This window comes from Megachile rotundata, chromosome 8 (genome assembly GCF_050947335.1).
Source record: "Megachile rotundata isolate GNS110a chromosome 8, iyMegRotu1, whole genome shotgun sequence".
Lineage (NCBI taxonomy): Eukaryota > Metazoa > Arthropoda > Insecta > Hymenoptera > Megachilidae > Megachile > Megachile rotundata.
The window spans coordinates 9,035,382-9,052,618 of NC_134990.1; the positions used below are offsets into that span (position 1 = coordinate 9,035,382).

The window sequence follows — 17,237 nt, forward strand, 5'->3', positions numbered from 1 at the left end:
ATGCTTTACATATATTTAATTGTCTAACTTTCCAATTTAAAAACTTAGAAAACTCTAATTTTTTAATTTAAAAATTCAGTAATTTATGTACTTAAAAATTGGAATTAGGAAAGTTAGAAAATTACAAAATTTGGAGGTTTATAAAATTTCTAAAATTTAGACAAAATTAATTATACAATATTGATATATTGTATGAAAAACACTATACAATTTAATTTCGTTTTGACAAAGTTTCAAAGGACTACAGGGTACAGACAAATAAAACATAGAACTTTGTTTTTCATTTTGCTTTTTTCATCAATTCCTCCATCATTCTCTTTGACTTCTACTTTTAAGATAATTTGACATCATTTTTATATTACATCTAATTTATAAAACACAACATTTGCTCATTCTAACAGATATAACAACTATGCTTTATATTCACTATTATAGTTGAATAACAAATACAATCTAAGTTTGCAATTACATTTGCTCCAAACCTAAATTATACATATTTTCATAGTACATGAAATACAATAATACATTTATATTTTTGAAATTTGTTAAATCCTCAACATTCAGAATATACATAAAAATTTTACCATTATTTTCGTAGTCCTTTTTTAGTATATTTACTACATTTTCTTTTAAACGGTTTAATTGGCTTTGAATCGCTTCCGTCATCCTCCATCTTGCTTTTCCTACCTAAATCATTACTTGTATATTTCTTTCCCTTACTTCGAACCACCCTAGTATTTTTTCTAGGTACTCTAATTTTACTTTTAGTCGTTTTTCTCTTCTTACGCTTCTTCTTGCGATCTAAGTTAGCTATTATCGCTTCAGTGTCGGCGGATACTTTGACTTTCGGTTGCTGGGTCGTCACAGTCACCCTTGTAAACGAGTCGTATAAAACATCTCCGCAAAACTCACCGAAGCAATATTCGTCTCCGCATTCAGAGCAGATCTTTACGCTGCTTTCAATTACACCTGCTCGATTTTTGCTACGTCTTATAGGACTTAGATTTGATCGCCGCTCTTTGGCGATTGTTTTTGCTTCCAGCTTTCCCATTTCCACCTAACAAAAGAAATGTGCCAGTTTACAGTTATAAAAATATTTTATTGTACTTCCCAAAATAAACTCAAAATTCTCAAGTTACTTCTCTAATTTGCAATGTATTTGAAATTTACAAAAGACATAAAATGATTACCAATCTTGAGAACATTTCCTCGTCCTGTCGATGTTTTGGTCTAATAGGTGTTAGCATTCTCCAATCGATAGCAACCTGCTGTAGTTCACGAAGATTTAAGCCCCTCATGTCTGGAGGTATTGGATTTCCGTAATTCCACTCTCTTCCAAGTGCTTTTAATTCTTTTTTAGTTGGCTTCCAAGAAAATTCTTTGTCCCGCACTTTGGCATCATCCCTTTTTATCTGTGTTCGTACACAAAACTCTTTTCAATATAATTAAAAAATATAATAATTTACAATCGGTAAAGAAAATTCAGCTACATAAGTAGCTTTTTATTCATTCTTCAAAAAATAATTTAACCGAGTCTCTTGACTGATATACAACTGTATAATATTCTACTAATTTATAACGACTTTTAATGTATTAAATAAGTCTTATGGCAGGTATGTAATACTATTTATCGTTAGATGTAAAATGTAGTACTTGTATCAGTACCTTTTCTGGTTTAATTTTAAATTCAGGACAGTTCTCGAGAAGTCGACGAAACTCCTCTTGAGAGTTACAGGTTGCCTTACTTAAGTCAGGCAATAAATTTGCATCCTTTTTGTCCTCTTTCAGAAGATCATCCAACTGGAAGGCCATTATTTACATCTGCAATCCAAGAAAAATATTCAACCCTGAATCATCAGTTCTTCTTCATCTCATACCCTGTACAATCACACTTCCTACGAAACTAAAACGAAAGAACGAAAAATATGCAGAAAAACGCGGTTGCTTGATTGTCGTTAATAAATCTCGGATGCAGCAGGAGAGACTAGACATCTCTCGGAGTCCCATTCCATCTGTTTCATTAAGAGACCCTGAAAAATGTTCTCATTTAGATTATCAAGATTATTTAATTACTCTAATACACTCTTACATTTTTCAGAGAAGATAATTTAGACAAAATTTCCTGTCCGCACCAGATATTAGAATTATCGTTCTCCGATTCTCTAATATTGTCTATTCCATGGACACGATTATTGTCGGTCCGAATCTTATCACTTCGGTCGCATCTACTTTCTTCGATAGTGATTCTTCCGTTTTTATCAGTGCGCAATGGTATGATGGAATTTAAACTGTCCATCGAGAGGTCTGCATCGTAACTATCCACTTTTGTCTTTGGCTTATTTATCATTCGGAGCTTCGACTTGACGTTTATTAGTTTTCTTCTGTCTGGCGATGGTGACCTATAGAAAACAGATAATGTTGAATATTGATACAATTACACTGATATAACTAATTACACTTATTGATATTTACCTTGAACGTTCATCACTGGATTCAACTTGACGTCTTCTCATTCGCAAACGTCTTTGGTAATGTGGGTCTTTTTCGCTTTGTGTACGGTACCGAGTACCTGGCCTAAAAAATAAATTGTGCAGGATTTAACGGATGTAGAAGCAATTTATACTTAGAACTGGTGAATTAGGACTTGTGTACAATGTGTGAAATATTCTATATTTTAGTGTTTATTGCGTGTGGAATTGCACTTGTGGGAATTTAGAAGAGCCACTATTGTCTTCATCAAATTTCTAACTCACTTAAAAATTTACTCCACCAGTCCTGTTTACACTATATTTATATTATCTATATACATAAAAATTACCTATTAGCATTCCATTGTGGTCTAGAATCAATTCCTCTTCTAGATTGACATTTTAATCTAGGAAGAGTCTTCACGGTAATCTCTTCTGTTGAACCAATATTTATGGACCTTTAAAGTTAACAGATGTTGCATGCAACATTTAATGACACTTGAAACATACCTCACAATTATTGTTATAATTACAAATGAAGACAAAGTGCGTACAAGCATAATTATGAAAAGAAGGTGAGTAAAGAACGTATAAAAATAATTCTATAAATTACATACATTATTGTAACTAGGACAGAACCAGGATGGGTTTAATACCCTAAAATCTATTTATGCACATAATTCATACTAGAAGTTTAGATATTTTCATAGCTACAAATTTCAAATACTCAAATTCTTAAATTTATAAATCTCCAATTTTCAAATCTTTTATTCTCAAGTTCCTCGAGCAAGGTTCTTTCTCATCCAAGAATCCTAGTTGCATCCACAAATATATAATAAAAGAGAAAATCTCGGAAAACGAAATGAAACAATAATTACCGCTTCTATTTGCAAGACAGAAGAATAATATCCTCTACGATTCTTCAAGTTTTGAAGCGACATTCAATGCATCATATTACGACTCACTTTTCGATATCCCTTTTATTAGCATTCGTCGCGTCCTTGCGGTCCTTCATAGAAGCGTCCTTCAAATCCTTCTCCCGAAAATCTTGATCGTTTTCTATATCCGTCTGGGTTCCAAAATCTCTACCATTCGAGGATCTATACTTGCTAGGTGTGAGCAATCTGTTTTCCACGATCGTTGATGGAATTCTGGACGAGCCTGGGTTGAAGTTCGAACTTCCTATATTGTGTATAAAAGTATTTAAACCTACTGATATATTGTTTGAATTATTTTCAATCGTCCTTGGCGTTGGAGTCAGTACTAGGTTAACCAACTGCAGGTTTGCTTTGTTGAGGATATCTGAATCTTCCAGTCTGCCACTTAGTACAATTGCTACGTCTTTGCTAATAGGAACTTGAATTGGTTTCAGATCATTCTTGTCTTGGTCTGGCTTCTCTGAATCGTTTAATGCATCCTTATTATTATCTTCTTTGTCCTTATTGTTATCTGTGTGTTTCTTGTTCGTGTCTTGCATGTCGATGCTAGGAATTGTGTTCTGCTGTGTCCTTGCACTTGGACAATTTTGTTTGGTTTGATTCTCGTTTGAGATCTTCGATTCACATTCCCTGGACGATGTGATCGTGTTTTCTTCATCAGTTTCCTCAAACTTTCGCCGAACCTTTTTCTGCTCCTTCGCCAAACGCTCCGCCGCTTTCAGAACCTCGCGCATTGCCTCGGCTTGCTTTAATTTAACTGCTTCTCGTTCTTTTATTCTTCTTTGTTCTTCTTCGAATCTAGAAGTAATTTAGAACAAACGTTATTTTATTGCGATTTGAAATGGGACAGTTTAACTTCATCTTTTTATTAAAAATTAATTCCTTATACCTTTCCTTTTCTCTTTCCCTCTCCCGTTTGATGCGCTCTTCTTCCAAACGTTCTTCCCTGAGTTTCCTTTCCTTATCTTCTTTTTTCTGGCGATCTTTCTCTTCGAGTTGCTTTTTGATCGCATTCTGTAGCTCCAACGCTTTTTGTCTCTTTGCCTCCCGTTCGTGAAGAACGTCTGCGTCCACGGGTATATTTTGTCCACGAAGGTAGGTCTTGTTGTCGGATCCAATCGATCCTATGGTTGAGCTGTCCGAACTGCTTGCACTTTCGTGATTTATCACCAGCACCTTAAATATCAAGAGCAAAATAAGAATAAGTCGACAGTAAACTTTGAATTTCTACAGCAACGTCTAACTCAAATACTAGTTAAAAGTACCAGGTAATTTGAAACTCTTTAAGATATCCACAGCTTTGACTTACATTATTAGACAATAGACAAATTTTTTATTCGTGTATTAAAATATTAAAATATCATGACTAATAATAAATAATTGGTTATCAAATTGTGTGATGGTAATTTCTGCAATTCATCTAATATGTTACATAATACTTGCATCACATTAATAGTTTCTACATTTTTTAGTACATGTAAATGAGAAGTAAAGAGATTAAGCTGCAAACTTTATGTAACCGTACTTGGCTTGATTGTCCTAATCTTGCTAGCCAAGAAGGCGGTGGTGGTGGATCTCCGCGTGCAGTCTCTTGACCCCATACACTACCCCACCTTGGCCTGTTAAGTTCTCCTATCCTGCTATCAGATAACCTTCTCGAAGGTGGCAACGAACTTTCCGGTGTGGTTTGGTAAGGATTCTGCCACGTTTTCTCAGGCATTTCAGCTGTTGGTGGCTTGCATCCAGGTAACACTGCTACAAAAAAGAAGTGTACGTTATTTAACAATTTAATAAATGTATTCTTACATAACAATTGTCATGAAATAAATACTATTCAAATTGGAATATTTTATTACATCACACTTGATGGTATAATTTTTGTTATTAATAATGAATTGCTATTTTGAGTGCAAGAAAACCTGAGAACACTCAGGTTCTTTCTATAGAAAATATACAATTATTATGAATTCATAAACATATCAAAAAACATTAAATAGTGTTATAACTTCACTATGCATAAAAAATATTTAATCTCATATTGTTAATATATTTGTAGATATATCTTTGATGCTGAGGTCCTTCTTGCTTCCAATAGAACAATTACTATGCTATCAATAATCAATGACAATCAACCTGTAATTCACAATTCATAGTTCATAACTTTTGCATAAACCCTGAAAAAATATAATATAATATAAATAATTTTAAAAAGTACTTTAACGTACATTCTGTTGTCACAGGAGCATCCACAGAGTCACTAGCATAACCGGAAGTTTCTCCCTCGCGTTCCTCTCCCTGTGATGCATAATGATTGTTCTTTGAATTTTCATAGCGGTCGTAGAGTCGATGATTGCGTTGTTGCTGTGTTTTCTCAGGGCGATAGTGTAGTCCTTCGTTGGCAAAGTCTCGTTGCTGACCCTAGAACACGAAGGAACCAATTTATTCCGCAGAAAAGGTACAAAGGCTCGCGTGACGGAACAGCAATTTTCTTGTCATCAATCTTCAAATAGGGTTTCCTCGACCATACTATATAGCAAACATGATTTCTGTGCCACTATGTGGCTGGGACGGCAAACCGTGACAGAGATTGTATTCGCGTTCATGATTTACGATTCATTGACATCAAATCAAAGTCCAAATATAATTTGAGTGCATGACATCGTCGTTGCAAGTTAAACGTTATTATTAGCTGCATGTTATAGCTGAATATAAAATACGTAAATTTTTATTCAAGATGTGGTTACGGAAAGAGATATACACGTGGATACACGAAATTGATGGCCAAGGGGTGAACGAACTTTTAGCATCAGACAAGAATCGATTTGCCAGACTGCCTTACTTTTGCTTTCCCCTCACAAATTAAATGTGGTAGTGCACAGTCTTCAACGCGGTAGTGGCAATTAGAAACACGTGTTCGGTCATTGTTCTGCTATCGTGAAATACTTATCATACATTGTATTGTATCATATGTATAATATGGTATAATATATAAATTGTAACGTATAAAGTGATACAATATATAAATTATAAATTCATAAGTAATAAATTATTGTATTACATCTACATTATTTATATCATATTTTAATTAATTATAAATTCTATACATTTTTTAATAAAACATTGTATAACTTGATAATCAGTTATACATTTCCATATCATTTCTTTACTCAGTCATAAAATAGAAAGCCTATACATAATAATGATCAATAGAAATCGATCTTCAGTTTGCTTCTACAATCGTACTACTTTATTGTTGCTAACGCGGTCACGAACTAATCTATTTCTTATACCTTTACGTTATTCACAAGGTAATTGCGTAATTATAATGTTCCACATGTTCTAAAAATTACTCAATTTATGAACAGATGCTTTTAACTGTTTCCAGTTATTATTAGCTTATATTCGCTCATTATTAGCTCATAATCTTGCATTTTATAAATGGAGCAGTTAGATGTAGTATTTCCGCTAATTTATAATTACAAGTACATATAATTTAAGTCAAATAAAAAGCAGTATTCTTCAAACAATAATAAACTTGACACAATCCTAATTTTCTTATAATTCCATCCTCAACTGTGTTTTCTGAAAATGATTTAAACTTCACTGAAGTATTTCTGCAATATTCTAAACTTCTTCTATAGACCTATTTATTTGAGAAATGAAATTTATATAATGAAATTTAAATGATAGTTTAATGATTTATAATGTAAGAGAAGCAGCTATAATCAATGCAGACAAACCTGACAGACATATTGTTGCTGATCCTTATTGTAAATCGGCGGCAGGCTCGGGCTTCTGTGCCTGATTTGCGACACTTCCGGTTGCTCGTGCAGATTTATCAAGCTACCACCATTGCAGTCCAGACACTTTAGGTTCGTGCTACCGTTTCCGGAACTCTCTGTCGCCAGACTCTTCAGACTGACCGTACTTCCGTAATGTCCAGTGGCACGGAAAGGTTTTGAGGACAATTGTTTGTCCTTCGTTTCCACCAAGGACATTCTTGATCCATTTTGATATGTACTGAGTTAAGGAATTTAGATATGTTTTAAAATTCTATTCATCTTTAATTGTTACGCGAATTTCGAAATTTTAGTAAATGTGGTAACCAAAATATTTTCAGAGCTTTCAAATTTTCATGTTAATCAATCGGGAGATAGAAGTTATCAGGTTGTACAATTTACAAATTTATAAAATTTCAAACTTAGGTATTTAGAAATTTTATTCGTCTATAATCGACCGGGGCCATATAGCGAGACTCCATGATATCTTGAATAATTTCGTATATTTACACTCTCTCATTTCTGCTACTTTATCATGGATTTCGGTTTCGTATATTTTATCCTTTGCAAATAATACTTACCGAATATTGGTGCGGATGTTCATATTATTTTTTAAAAGTCCCCAACTTCCGCCAAGACGTGCCATTTCCTCTACGGTATTCGCATGAAATATTAATTTCCCATACAGTATAATCGAATCGTTTTCACGTTCCTAATATTTCATTCAATATGGACGTAACTATGCATGTAAAAGTTTAATTCAAAGTATGCTATGTATAGCATCCTGTACTATATAGATTTTAGACTGTCTCTAATTAAATTTAAATGCTTAACTCATTAAATTTGAATTAAAATACAATATGTAATTTTTAATTAATAATCTATTCAATTTACAACGTGAATACTCAATTATTAATTATTAATTAAGTAATAAATTGCATAAATTATTGAGAGTAATTAATTATTATAACTATTATTGAAACCCTGTCAACCATTGCACAATTCAAACTGGGATTTCTCAAAAACCAAAGGTGCTTAACACAAAAGTACTTAGTGCATAAAAATCTGCAAAAATTGTGTATTAGTTATTGTAAAATAAAATAATATACACTATTATTTGAACAACCGAAATTATAACTTACCCCTTTCTCTTGCCCATTGGATCCTCTTTTGTTCCACCAGCGAGGTTCTTCCGATCATTGTTGGCGCGCAACACGATTTCCGCGAAAAAGAAATTTGCTCGGTCGATAATGACGGCAAGATCAAAGTCACGTAAAAGAAAGAAAATAACCTACATCATCTATCCTCCTCCAAGCAACCAGCTTTACCTATCTCTTGTCTGAAGCGACGAGGAACCGCTTGATCTTCCGGAACGACCACCACTTCCGGCGCGAACGTTGGGTTCGAAATCTGTGGATGTCAAAAGACGACGCTCAGGTTCATCACAGGTCATGTCAATATTTGAGACTGCGGTAAGTCTGCAAGACTGTACAAGGCTTACCTGGCACATACACACATATGATACAGTATCAAATACGAAAGGTACACGCGGCCACGATTCGATCGCAAGCTACGTTTCTATGGGAACAATCGTGAATCAACCATGGAACCTCTTGCACTACTGTCAGGGTCGATAATGTTGACCAGACGAGTAAGATAAGGAATAATGACCTTTAACAGTCCATTTGGCGGTCAGAGATCGCACCTCTGACAAAGGAATGTAATGCGTACGTTACAGTTACAAAGATAAATCAACCGTATTATTTTCCGTATAATTTACTTGTCAATTATAATACTGTGACTGTTTAACCCTTCCTTCATATTGTAAACATAAATTCAGATGAATCCAACACTTATGTGGTTGGTTCCAGAGTAGATGATATGTGTGAGTCTGAAAGGTTTGGGGTAAGTGTGAGTATAAGTACTTATACACTTTACATCATTCTTCATCCATGTTATTAATCATAATAGCTTCCTCTTATATTACTGTTAAAAAAATTTAACATGAGAATTCATTACATTGCATATATTCATATACATTTATTTTATTATGATAAAAATGAAATAAAATACTAATTATTGATTGTACATATTTTACCTATTATTATTGTTGTACCACCATAAGTGTTTATGTCATTAATGACTATGATCACATTCTAATACCTCAGTAGCAAGTTTTTATCTGTATACAGTTGATTGACATTAATGTGAAGCTGTAACATAAAACCAAGAAGCTTTACATTATTAATTTATGAATTATACATAATATTCACATTAGTTTTTATTGGTAAATGGATATTTTTAATAATTTATTTCGTACCTGCAATAATTGTCAAACGGTTCACGCGCCATTACAAACTTTAAATTTTCATAGCCATCTACTATTAGATATGTAAACTAATCAGGAACGCAAAAAATTTAACATCATAGCGCCATCTATTAGTATAATATTAAACAGTAATATTCCGTTCACATTATCCTGTTTTATCACAAATTCTACAGAATACTAAATAATAGCCAAATGTTAAATGAATAATAGTTTATTATAAAGTATTTGATTTAAAAAATTGACAGTGAAAAGCCTCACTTTTACGATTACGAATTTCTTAAAAAATCGTATTTATCGACGATTCGGTAATGATTATCAATAGATATCGACATATTCGATTTTATACTGAGATTACAATTTCAGATAAAGAAGAACTACAGAATTATCTGAAAAATTCACAACTTCTACAGTGGTTAAAATAAAAATGAAAAATATAATTTTCTATTCTGCTAATACCACCGCTCGCTACTAGATGGTAATAACGATATTTTCGAAAAGAACGCGCGTAAATATAAAATTTCAAAGAACACGTTCAAAATACCTTCAATTTTACAATCAATTACTTTACAACAAATTATTCTACATTTTGTATTACAAACTAAACCAGCTGGCCTTTTAAAATAAATATTCATTATAACGAATTTAATTATTTATCAATTCCTATGAATTAAGCATAATATGTGCCAATGAATAAGCGCTATAACTATATCGCCATTTTTCCCAGAGAAACTAGATTTGCACTTGAAATTACCTGAATATACCGGGGTTGTTTGTTTTGCAGGGCGCTTATATTAAATGTTTGTTGATGCATATGTATAAATAAAACATGTCTTTAGATCAAACAGTTTGTGAAGGTAAAAGAACAATTTTTTAGACAAAGAAGTTAATTTGTTAATAGATACAACAGAAAATGCAGTTCTATTCTATACTGATGCACATAATAATAAGTGAACAGTTTTAAGGTTATCTCTTTTTCATCATTTCCAGACTTGAAAGCGTTTGAAAGACGTCTTACCGAAGTTATTGCTAGTTTACAGCCAGCTACTCGACGATGGAGAAGTACGTTTTTATATCTTTCTGTACGTGTTATGTCCAAATTTTGTACATTCAAAAAGTTGTCTTCTGAAATGATAATATATTCTCTAGTGTTTATTTGAGATTCTTGCTGTATTAATTTGACAGTAATTTTAGAACTGTGATATGTTTAATGTAAAATTATCTACAGTGCTACTGGGTTTCATTTCTGTTTGCACTGCTGTGGGTGCATGGCATTGGTTGACAGATCCAAATACTCCTGCTGTGTCATTCACACAGAGCTTATATAATCATCCATTCTTCGCTATCGCTAGCATTATTTTAGGTAAGTATGATTAATACAAATCTTGCATTAATGTTGAGATGAACTTTCATTATATTTTAGTGATATTATTTATGATGGGAGTTCATAGACGTGTAATAGCACCAAGTATCATTACTCAAAGAGCTAGAAGTGTTCTTGGTGATTTTAATATGAGTTGCGATGACACTGGGAAGCTCATTCTTAAACCAACAAGACCACCTCACCCACATGAAACATAAAAAATGATGATACATGAAACTTATGTTGTTTTCTGAAATGATTATTTTTAAATCACTGTAAAAGGTGATTACAACGAATGTATGTATAAAACCCACTTTCAATATTAGCATACGATTCAGGATATTCTTTTTCTTTGTACTTAGGATAAGAACAATAATGTTAAAATATTAATATTACATTGAAAGTGAAGGGACTGAATGTACAGAATAATTTATATTTTGTAAATTTAATTTAAGAAATAAGTGGATTAGCATTTTATGTTCATTTGGGAAACTTTTCAATAATAAATATTATAGTAAAAGTATCTGACAAAGTAATATAATAATTTTATTTATGACCAAGCAATAATGTATTTGAACTATTTCAAACCATTAATAAGTACAATGTCAATTTGATATACATATTATATTGCATTTAAAATTTTCAGTCTTTGTTATGAAAATATTTGAAAGAAATGCTAAACATTCATTGTTGTTATTTATTGTATATATTGTGATAGAAAAGTTTGTAAAACAATAACAAATATTAATCATCCTTTAATTAAAGAAATGTACAATACAGCTCTTGCCAAATATGCTTGCCAAGAGTTAGCACAAGTTTCAAGTCTTGTATAATATTATGATTTAACTAGTTAAAACCATATATGCAAAAACAAATTAAAATATAAGTGTTTTACTAATTTCTTCTAACTTCATATGTACAACATAATACATATAATTTACAGTTTTTAAATACTTCCATTGTATTCTTTACTTGTATGAAAAGTATAAGAAGTCTATGTATGTACAAAATACTTTGTAGAAACATTATTGTTTAAAAGAATTATCTTATGTACAAATAATTCAATAAAAGTGATACATAATAAAAATGTATTTTTTAAATAATCAAAATGTTTAATGAATATTACATCCCTTCTTTTGTATCTTCTTCTGTTTATGTTTATTGCTATCAAATATTAAATTGAAACAGTATCTGTAAAAATATTTGTTATAACAACAAATTAAGGATCATAGTACAATGTGAGTAAAAGATACCATCATTATAACGATCAAAACATTTATTCGTATTAATATTTTGCATACTATTACAATTTCGCCGATGCACAATCACGCTATTTACTTCGTACCATATTACATATACATTATTTACTTACGCACGTCAGTATTTGTTCAAAATCAACTGCAACGTTATATTTTAAGACATGTTTCTCAGTCCCAGAATTATATTACCTACAATATATATATATACAAGAGGTGATTACCAAATGTTGTAAGTGCAACGTTCTAAGCACTGCTTGCAAACAATAATTGGATAACCAAAAATTTTCAGTATGTACGATATATTTTTTCCTTCTAATGGAATTCTTTATAATAATTAAGTTAAAGTATTTTTTAAAATAACTCAATATTTGAAATTATCATATGTTTATTAGAATTTATTATACGTTTTACTATTTATAATAAATTCTGTGAGTAACATATTTAAAAATTATTTATCGATTAAATATAATTGTTTATTAGTATAAAATGAGATTGTAACAAATTGTACAATGTTTTTAAGTTCCTTATGCATTGTGCATACGACAAAACAGGAACATTGTTATTTTTAGACAAAAATTTTTCTTATCCTTTTTTTTTCAAAGTTCAATTATAAAACAAAATTTTTATCGTCTTCGTCAACCTCCGTTTGAAAAACAAAAACACACTTTATCAAGTAATTTTCAACAAAAATATAACACTGAAAATTACTGGCACAACAGTTTCAAGAATTTTAATTGTATATAATAACTTGGTTCATTTGTTTCCTTCAGGTTATTAAAGTATTGTGTAAAATAATTTTACAATACTATCACTTATCAGTACATTTTTGTTTCATATTTTGTAATTACATGCGAGGAGTTTAATCAATATTTAATATATTAAATATTGAAAAGTAGAAAGTTATATATCTCATCACAAAGACCAAGCTAACATAGCATGGTTGTATTCATTTATGCGTGGAACTCAAAAATAATTCAATGATCATGCTTTTTAAACTCACGTGCTAGTGCATAGAAAATAAGTCACCAGCTGAAGGAAGTGGGGCTAACCCACCCGTTACATCAGGTAATTGTGTTAAATCAGGCAGATTGGAAATATGTGATTTTACTTCAGATCTAACTGCGCATACTTTCTTAAGTTTTTCTTTATAATCCTGTAACATATTAAATGCATTAATATTTAATACAAATTTTACATTTATATATCAATGTGGAAGAGTAAACATATAAAAAATAAAACATAGTCTTACTTCTAAAGTTGACTGAGCCTGTTGAAGTAACTGTCTTTGTGCCAAAGTATAATCTCTAAGCATAGTTAATAATCTTCTTCTATCTTCCATTTCAGCTTGCAACCGTCCATTGTAATCTGCTAACAGTGCAGCAGCTTCATTTACTGCAACACTTAACTGATCTGCAGCTGCTCTGTCAGCTAAATTTGCAAGCAGCGAAACTTCAGAAACTTCTGGTGGTAAAGATGCAATACGTTCTCTAACACCAGCATCTGAGGATGCTGTATTTTCCAAATCCTGAAATAAAGAAGGCGATTTAGTGCTTGCCTTCAATATCTTCATATACAAATATCTCATATTTTTCATATACTTTATTTAAATAAAATTTATATAAAAGGAAAAAACGTTGGCGTATAAAAATATTAATGTCCTTAAATAAAATGACAAAGTAACGATTTATCACATACATTTAAAATAAAATTAATGCAATATTTTTCTTATTTTAATAACAGATAATAAATATAGAAGTTCAGAATAAAATAGGAAGAAATATATGGTAAAATACATTGAGGATAAAACAAATTGCTATAAACAGAATAAAATTATTGTCAGGGGTGGATATATCAAACTGTATAAATATGCTTGCCAATATGCCTTATGGATTCAACATATATTTTTCTATATATAAGATAGTTTATTGCTAACGATACATATTCCGAATTTTTATTGTTTTTATAAATGGTATTAACCATTAAGGCTTTGATGAGTTCCTCTGTTTCTGGTGGATCTCCAGCAGGAGTGCGAGGACTTAAGGTTACATGCAGCTCTTTGGTTCCATCCACTTCAATTTCAGTCTCTGACTTTTTCCTCTCCTTTTTCTCCTTCTACAATACAAAATAAACATATTATTTAGTTATAGATACTATATTATATACAATTTGAGATTAATATCTTATGTTACCTTTATTTTTTCTATGTCATTTTTAAGTTTCTTTTTTGGAGGTGGGGTTCCTGAATCTTTTGATGTATCTGTAAAAGCAGCTTTAAATTCTGCAATTTGTGCTTTATCATAAACTCCTCTTTCTTCCCAAATTTGAAGAAGCCTATTTAATCTTTCCCTTGTCTTTTCATCAAATCCTTTCATATGTTCAAAAGCTTTTGGTAACACTGTTTCAAACTCTTTCCCAAATTCTGGCCCTTTCTTTTTACTGTTTTGAATAACATCATTTGCCAGATACATGAACATTAGTTTACGATTATCCTTTACTGCAAAAATATATTAATGAAGATATGGTTCACAGAAGTGATATAAATAAACATATTAATTAGAATGTGATAAAAGCAAAAGTATATTACAATATATATATTCAAAGAAGTTTTGAAACAAATTATTTTGTAATGAAATCCAATATATAATAATGCAATAAAAACTTTAAATAATAAGTCAAATAAAATGAACTAAGTTATATTAATTATAAGTTGAGATAAGCAATATACATAGGTATGCTTAATGCTCATTATTAATAATGCTACTAATATTATTAATATTACTGTACCTTATTTTATGAAGAAACAAAATATAAAAACTAATGGAAGATTTAACAAAGTTAGTATATAAAATAGTAATCACCTATATAAACAATAAATGTGTTTTGTAATTGCACATGATGAAGTATTACTGAATTACATTTTCACTAATTATAGTATTATATAAAATATAATTTTGGTTGTAACAGTTAATTACTATCAATAAAGATGTAATTCTGCAGTTGACAAACTGTTACGAGAAAAATATGTCTACAATTACGTATAAGTAAATGTCCAACATACGAGTTAACCTAGAAATTTTGTCAAAAACCACTTTCCACTTATTACGCTTGAATGTCGTTTAAAATAAGTCTGCGACGAAATAATATTCGGAATGCAGAATTTCAAAGGCAAAACATATGAATAAAGGTATACTTACGAAAATCGTCACGTACCTTTACACATCTCTTTGAACCAGACTTTCACGATGGTTGGATGATGTTTTCTGTGATGAATTAACCAAAGAGAAAGTGTTTGAATACTTTGCTGAGAAGGATTCAAGTCCATTAATCTTTTCACAAGTGCACTTTCTGTAAACCCTGTCATTTTCCAATTATAATATTGTTTCGTCAGCAAAAAAATGTACAGAACAGACCTTATTCCGACTCACGAGCCGCACAAGTGCACGACTCAACAGCTGAAATACAAACATGAACGGCACATAAAACCATACACAGTAACGGATTTATGTGTAGGTAATAAAGACGGCTATTACGGGCCCCATAAGATAAGATATTTTTAATATCTAGAGACCGATATATAATTTATGTTCTCATACTTACGACTATAATCGATTATCAGTATTATATCTTCTATATCATCATTTTTACAGTGAATCATATACATACATTTCATTTTTTACTTTCAAAAGTACAATATGAATTGCTTTGTTTCTCTGCTTTTATTTTAAATAGGAATATAGCAATTGTAAAATACAGGAATTTACGGATATAGAAAATTTGGAATATAAAAACTTGAAAATAGAAGAATTTAGGAACCTAGGGATATTGGAATCTAGGAATCTTGAATTATAATACCTCAGGTCCCTTGAAGGCTAAATCCGTCACTGACTATAAAGCTCTACCGCATATTGCATATATCATCTGTGAAGTATTTATAATGTCAAAATATAATTTTAACACATCCGGAAATTACATGTCGTATTTATAATTTAATTTGTCTCATTATTATAATTTCATATAATCAATTAACTTATATATTTATATATACATTTATACATTTCACTTCATTGAATTAATACGTTTTGATGTCTGGTGAATCTGCAATTATTTATAACGTGTATTATATAGGTCACAGGACTCAAGCAAATGAAATATGTGAAGAATGTTACTAAATATTTTGAAATAATAAAGAAACAAGTGATGTAATTGGAATAATCCATAAAAACAGACCTACTTGTACCATCTAGCGGGAAGCGAAGAAACTAACAAAACAAACAATCGCTTTTACAATTCATTTCCGACTTTTTTAAAATTCACAAAACGTTCGTATGAGTAATTGATACTAAATAACAATTAAAATTAACATTGGCTCAACGTTTTCTACTTATTGGACATTGATAGTCCAAATAAGTCAAACACTATAAGAACAGTCAGTTAAGATTTTATTTTATCAATACCTATTTGTTGTCAAATAGATTCTGAGTATCCATGAAGTGCGGTATTTTTTATTTTCAATTTTAATACAGTATGCGAACTAGCGATATTATTTTAGTTACATTCAGACTGCAAGGAGCTAAGCTTGACTCAGAAAAGAACAAAGGTAGCTTATTTTGCGAATCAGCAAAATTTTCTGTTATCTAGTTACTATTATTTCTTCACTCATCATTAATTACATTGATGATTATTCTAATTGTAGCATTACTGTTTTATAATCGAAATATTATATGTGGCAAATAATTAGTTTTTGATCACATATGTTGTACTTACATATATAGATTGTTTACAGATTTCCTTTTTATCGATACCAAACATCAAATAGTTTAAATCTGAGACAGCATATTTGAATAAAATATAGTGCAGTATAATTTAATCGCACAAGAAACATCACATGGCTGCTGTAAGTGGAATATTAACTAAGAATTTATGAATTAATAACAAAGAAATATGAAATTGCAAATGTACCGTATCCCTTCTCTATCGGCAGCACGCAGTTCGATGGAAACTGCGCATTTCGGGTTTCTGCATTCTGTTGAACAGAGCGCAGCAGTGAATCCCAGGAATCAGTGCGTCGTCGCAGTCGAGGGGTGAAAAGGGATTATGTATCGTT

The 17,237-nt window shown here is 31.0% G+C and overlaps 4 protein-coding genes across 24 annotated transcripts; 1 reads left to right on the plus strand and 3 right to left on the minus strand.

The window, feature by feature from the left end:
* Positions 1-329: 329 nt before the first annotated feature.
* On the minus strand, positions 330-8,627 carry LOC100876466 (uncharacterized). Of its 3 annotated transcripts, none has more exons than XM_076534443.1 (4): positions 8,514-8,627; positions 1,666-1,821; positions 1,191-1,412; positions 330-1,057 (listed from the first exon to the last, which is right to left on the minus strand). In XM_076534443.1, exons 2-4 carry the CDS (start codon positions 1,810-1,812, stop codon positions 587-589), a joined length of 840 nt encoding a protein of 279 aa, XP_076390558.1. In that variant the 5' UTR covers positions 1,813-1,821; positions 8,514-8,627; the 3' UTR covers positions 330-586. The 3 variants fall into 3 exon arrangements, with proteins under 3 accessions (XP_076390558.1, XP_012137441.1, XP_012137442.1); XM_012282051.2 differs by lacking the exon at positions 8,514-8,627 and adding an exon at positions 1,878-1,998; XM_012282052.2 differs by lacking the exon at positions 8,514-8,627 and having other exon boundaries at positions 330-687; positions 763-1,057; positions 1,666-1,812.
* On the minus strand, positions 1,892-8,622 carry LOC100876353 (uncharacterized). 5 transcript variants are annotated; one of them, XM_076534413.1, is made up of 12 exons: positions 8,481-8,622; positions 8,328-8,374; positions 7,767-7,836; positions 7,147-7,426; positions 5,632-5,824; positions 4,932-5,161; positions 4,296-4,582; positions 3,434-4,204; positions 2,819-2,926; positions 2,473-2,574; positions 2,090-2,399; positions 1,892-2,030 (listed from the first exon to the last, which is right to left on the minus strand). In XM_076534413.1, the coding sequence occupies exons 1-12, from the start codon at positions 8,483-8,485 to the stop codon at positions 1,956-1,958; spliced, it is 2,478 nt and encodes an 825-aa protein (XP_076390528.1). In that variant the 5' UTR covers positions 8,486-8,622; the 3' UTR covers positions 1,892-1,955. The 5 variants fall into 5 exon arrangements, with proteins under 5 accessions (XP_076390528.1, XP_076390529.1, XP_076390530.1 ...); XM_076534414.1 differs by having other exon boundaries at positions 7,767-8,250; positions 8,481-8,562; XM_076534415.1 differs by lacking the exon at positions 8,328-8,374 and having other exon boundaries at positions 8,481-8,595.
* A 1,591-nt stretch (positions 8,628-10,218) lies between the features above and the next one.
* Cnep1r2 (CTD nuclear envelope phosphatase 1 regulatory subunit 2) lies at positions 10,219-11,397 on the plus strand. Of its 3 annotated transcripts, none has more exons than XM_076534444.1 (4): positions 10,219-10,368; positions 10,502-10,593; positions 10,706-10,874; positions 10,935-11,397. In XM_076534444.1, exons 1-4 carry the CDS (start codon positions 10,341-10,343, stop codon positions 11,090-11,092), a joined length of 447 nt encoding a protein of 148 aa, XP_076390559.1. In that variant the 5' UTR covers positions 10,219-10,340; the 3' UTR covers positions 11,093-11,397. The 3 variants fall into 3 exon arrangements, with proteins under 3 accessions (XP_076390559.1, XP_003701929.1, XP_012137440.1); XM_003701881.3 differs by having other exon boundaries at positions 10,502-10,573; positions 10,740-10,874; XM_012282050.2 differs by having other exon boundaries at positions 10,306-10,368; positions 10,740-10,874.
* Positions 11,398-11,611: 214 nt separating this feature from the next.
* Positions 11,612-17,233, minus strand: LOC100879223 (regulation of nuclear pre-mRNA domain-containing protein 1B). Of its 13 annotated transcripts, XR_001095433.2 has the most exons (10): positions 17,093-17,233; positions 16,898-17,025; positions 15,731-16,228; positions 15,344-15,585; positions 14,323-14,627; positions 14,111-14,245; positions 13,383-13,658; positions 13,134-13,286; positions 12,247-12,322; positions 11,612-12,065 (listed from the first exon to the last, which is right to left on the minus strand). XR_001095433.2 is itself a non-coding variant. In XM_003701889.3 (9 exons), exons 4-8 carry the CDS (start codon positions 15,492-15,494, stop codon positions 13,137-13,139), a joined length of 1,017 nt encoding a protein of 338 aa, XP_003701937.1. In that variant the 5' UTR covers positions 15,495-15,585; positions 15,731-16,228; positions 16,898-17,025; positions 17,093-17,233; the 3' UTR covers positions 12,133-12,322; positions 13,134-13,136. The 13 variants fall into 13 exon arrangements, 11 of the variants coding, with proteins under 11 accessions (XP_003701937.1, XP_076390546.1, XP_076390548.1 ...); XR_013039017.1 differs by having other exon boundaries at positions 12,247-13,286; XM_003701889.3 differs by lacking the exon at positions 11,612-12,065 and having other exon boundaries at positions 12,133-12,322.
* Between the last annotated feature and the right edge of the window lie 4 nt (positions 17,234-17,237).

What these genes read in the sequence shown, in the direction of transcription:
- Cnep1r2 (XM_076534444.1), top strand. Translation starts at nt 10,341, where the DNA reads ATGTCTTTAGATCAAACAGTTTGTGAAG. An exon ending in AGATCAAACAGTTTGTGAAG is followed by an intron (nt 10,369 to 10,501) that starts GTAAAAGAACAA and finishes CATCATTTCCAG; the next exon opens with ACTTGAAAGCGTTTGAAAGA. An exon ending in TATCGCTAGCATTATTTTAG is followed by an intron (nt 10,875 to 10,934) that starts GTAAGTATGATT and finishes ATTATATTTTAG; the next exon opens with TGATATTATTTATGATGGGA.
- LOC100876353 (XM_076534411.1), bottom strand. Translation starts at nt 8,385, where the DNA reads ATGATCGGAAGAACCTCGCTGGTGGAACAAAAGAGGATCCAATGGGCA. An exon ending in AATAAAAGGGATATCGAAAA is followed by an intron (nt 2,927 to 3,433) that starts GTGAGTCGTAAT and finishes TTAACTTTAAAG; the next exon opens with GTCCATAAATATTGGTTCAA. An exon ending in AATTATCTTCTCTGAAAAAT is followed by an intron (nt 2,031 to 2,089) that starts GTAAGAGTGTAT and finishes AACATTTTTCAG; the next exon opens with GGTCTCTTAATGAAACAGAT.
- LOC100879223 (XM_076534435.1), bottom strand. Translation starts at nt 15,494, where the DNA reads ATGACAGGGTTTACAGAAAGTGCACTTGTGAAAAGATTAATGGACTTG. An exon ending in GTTCAAAGAGATGTGTAAAG is followed by an intron (nt 14,628 to 15,343) that starts GTACGTGACGAT and finishes ATATTTTTGCAG; the next exon opens with TAAAGGATAATCGTAAACTA. An exon ending in AACTCATCAAAGCCTTAATG is followed by an intron (nt 13,659 to 14,110) that starts GTTAATACCATT and finishes TCTTTATTTCAG; the next exon opens with GATTTGGAAAATACAGCATC.
- LOC100876466 (XM_076534443.1), bottom strand. Translation starts at nt 1,812, where the DNA reads ATGGCCTTCCAGTTGGATGATCTTCTGAAAGAGGACAAAAAGGATGCA. An exon ending in TTAAAATTAAACCAGAAAAG is followed by an intron (nt 1,413 to 1,665) that starts GTACTGATACAA and finishes GTACGAACACAG; the next exon opens with ATAAAAAGGGATGATGCCAA. An exon ending in AGGAAATGTTCTCAAGATTG is followed by an intron (nt 1,058 to 1,190) that starts GTAATCATTTTA and finishes TTCTTTTGTTAG; the next exon opens with GTGGAAATGGGAAAGCTGGA.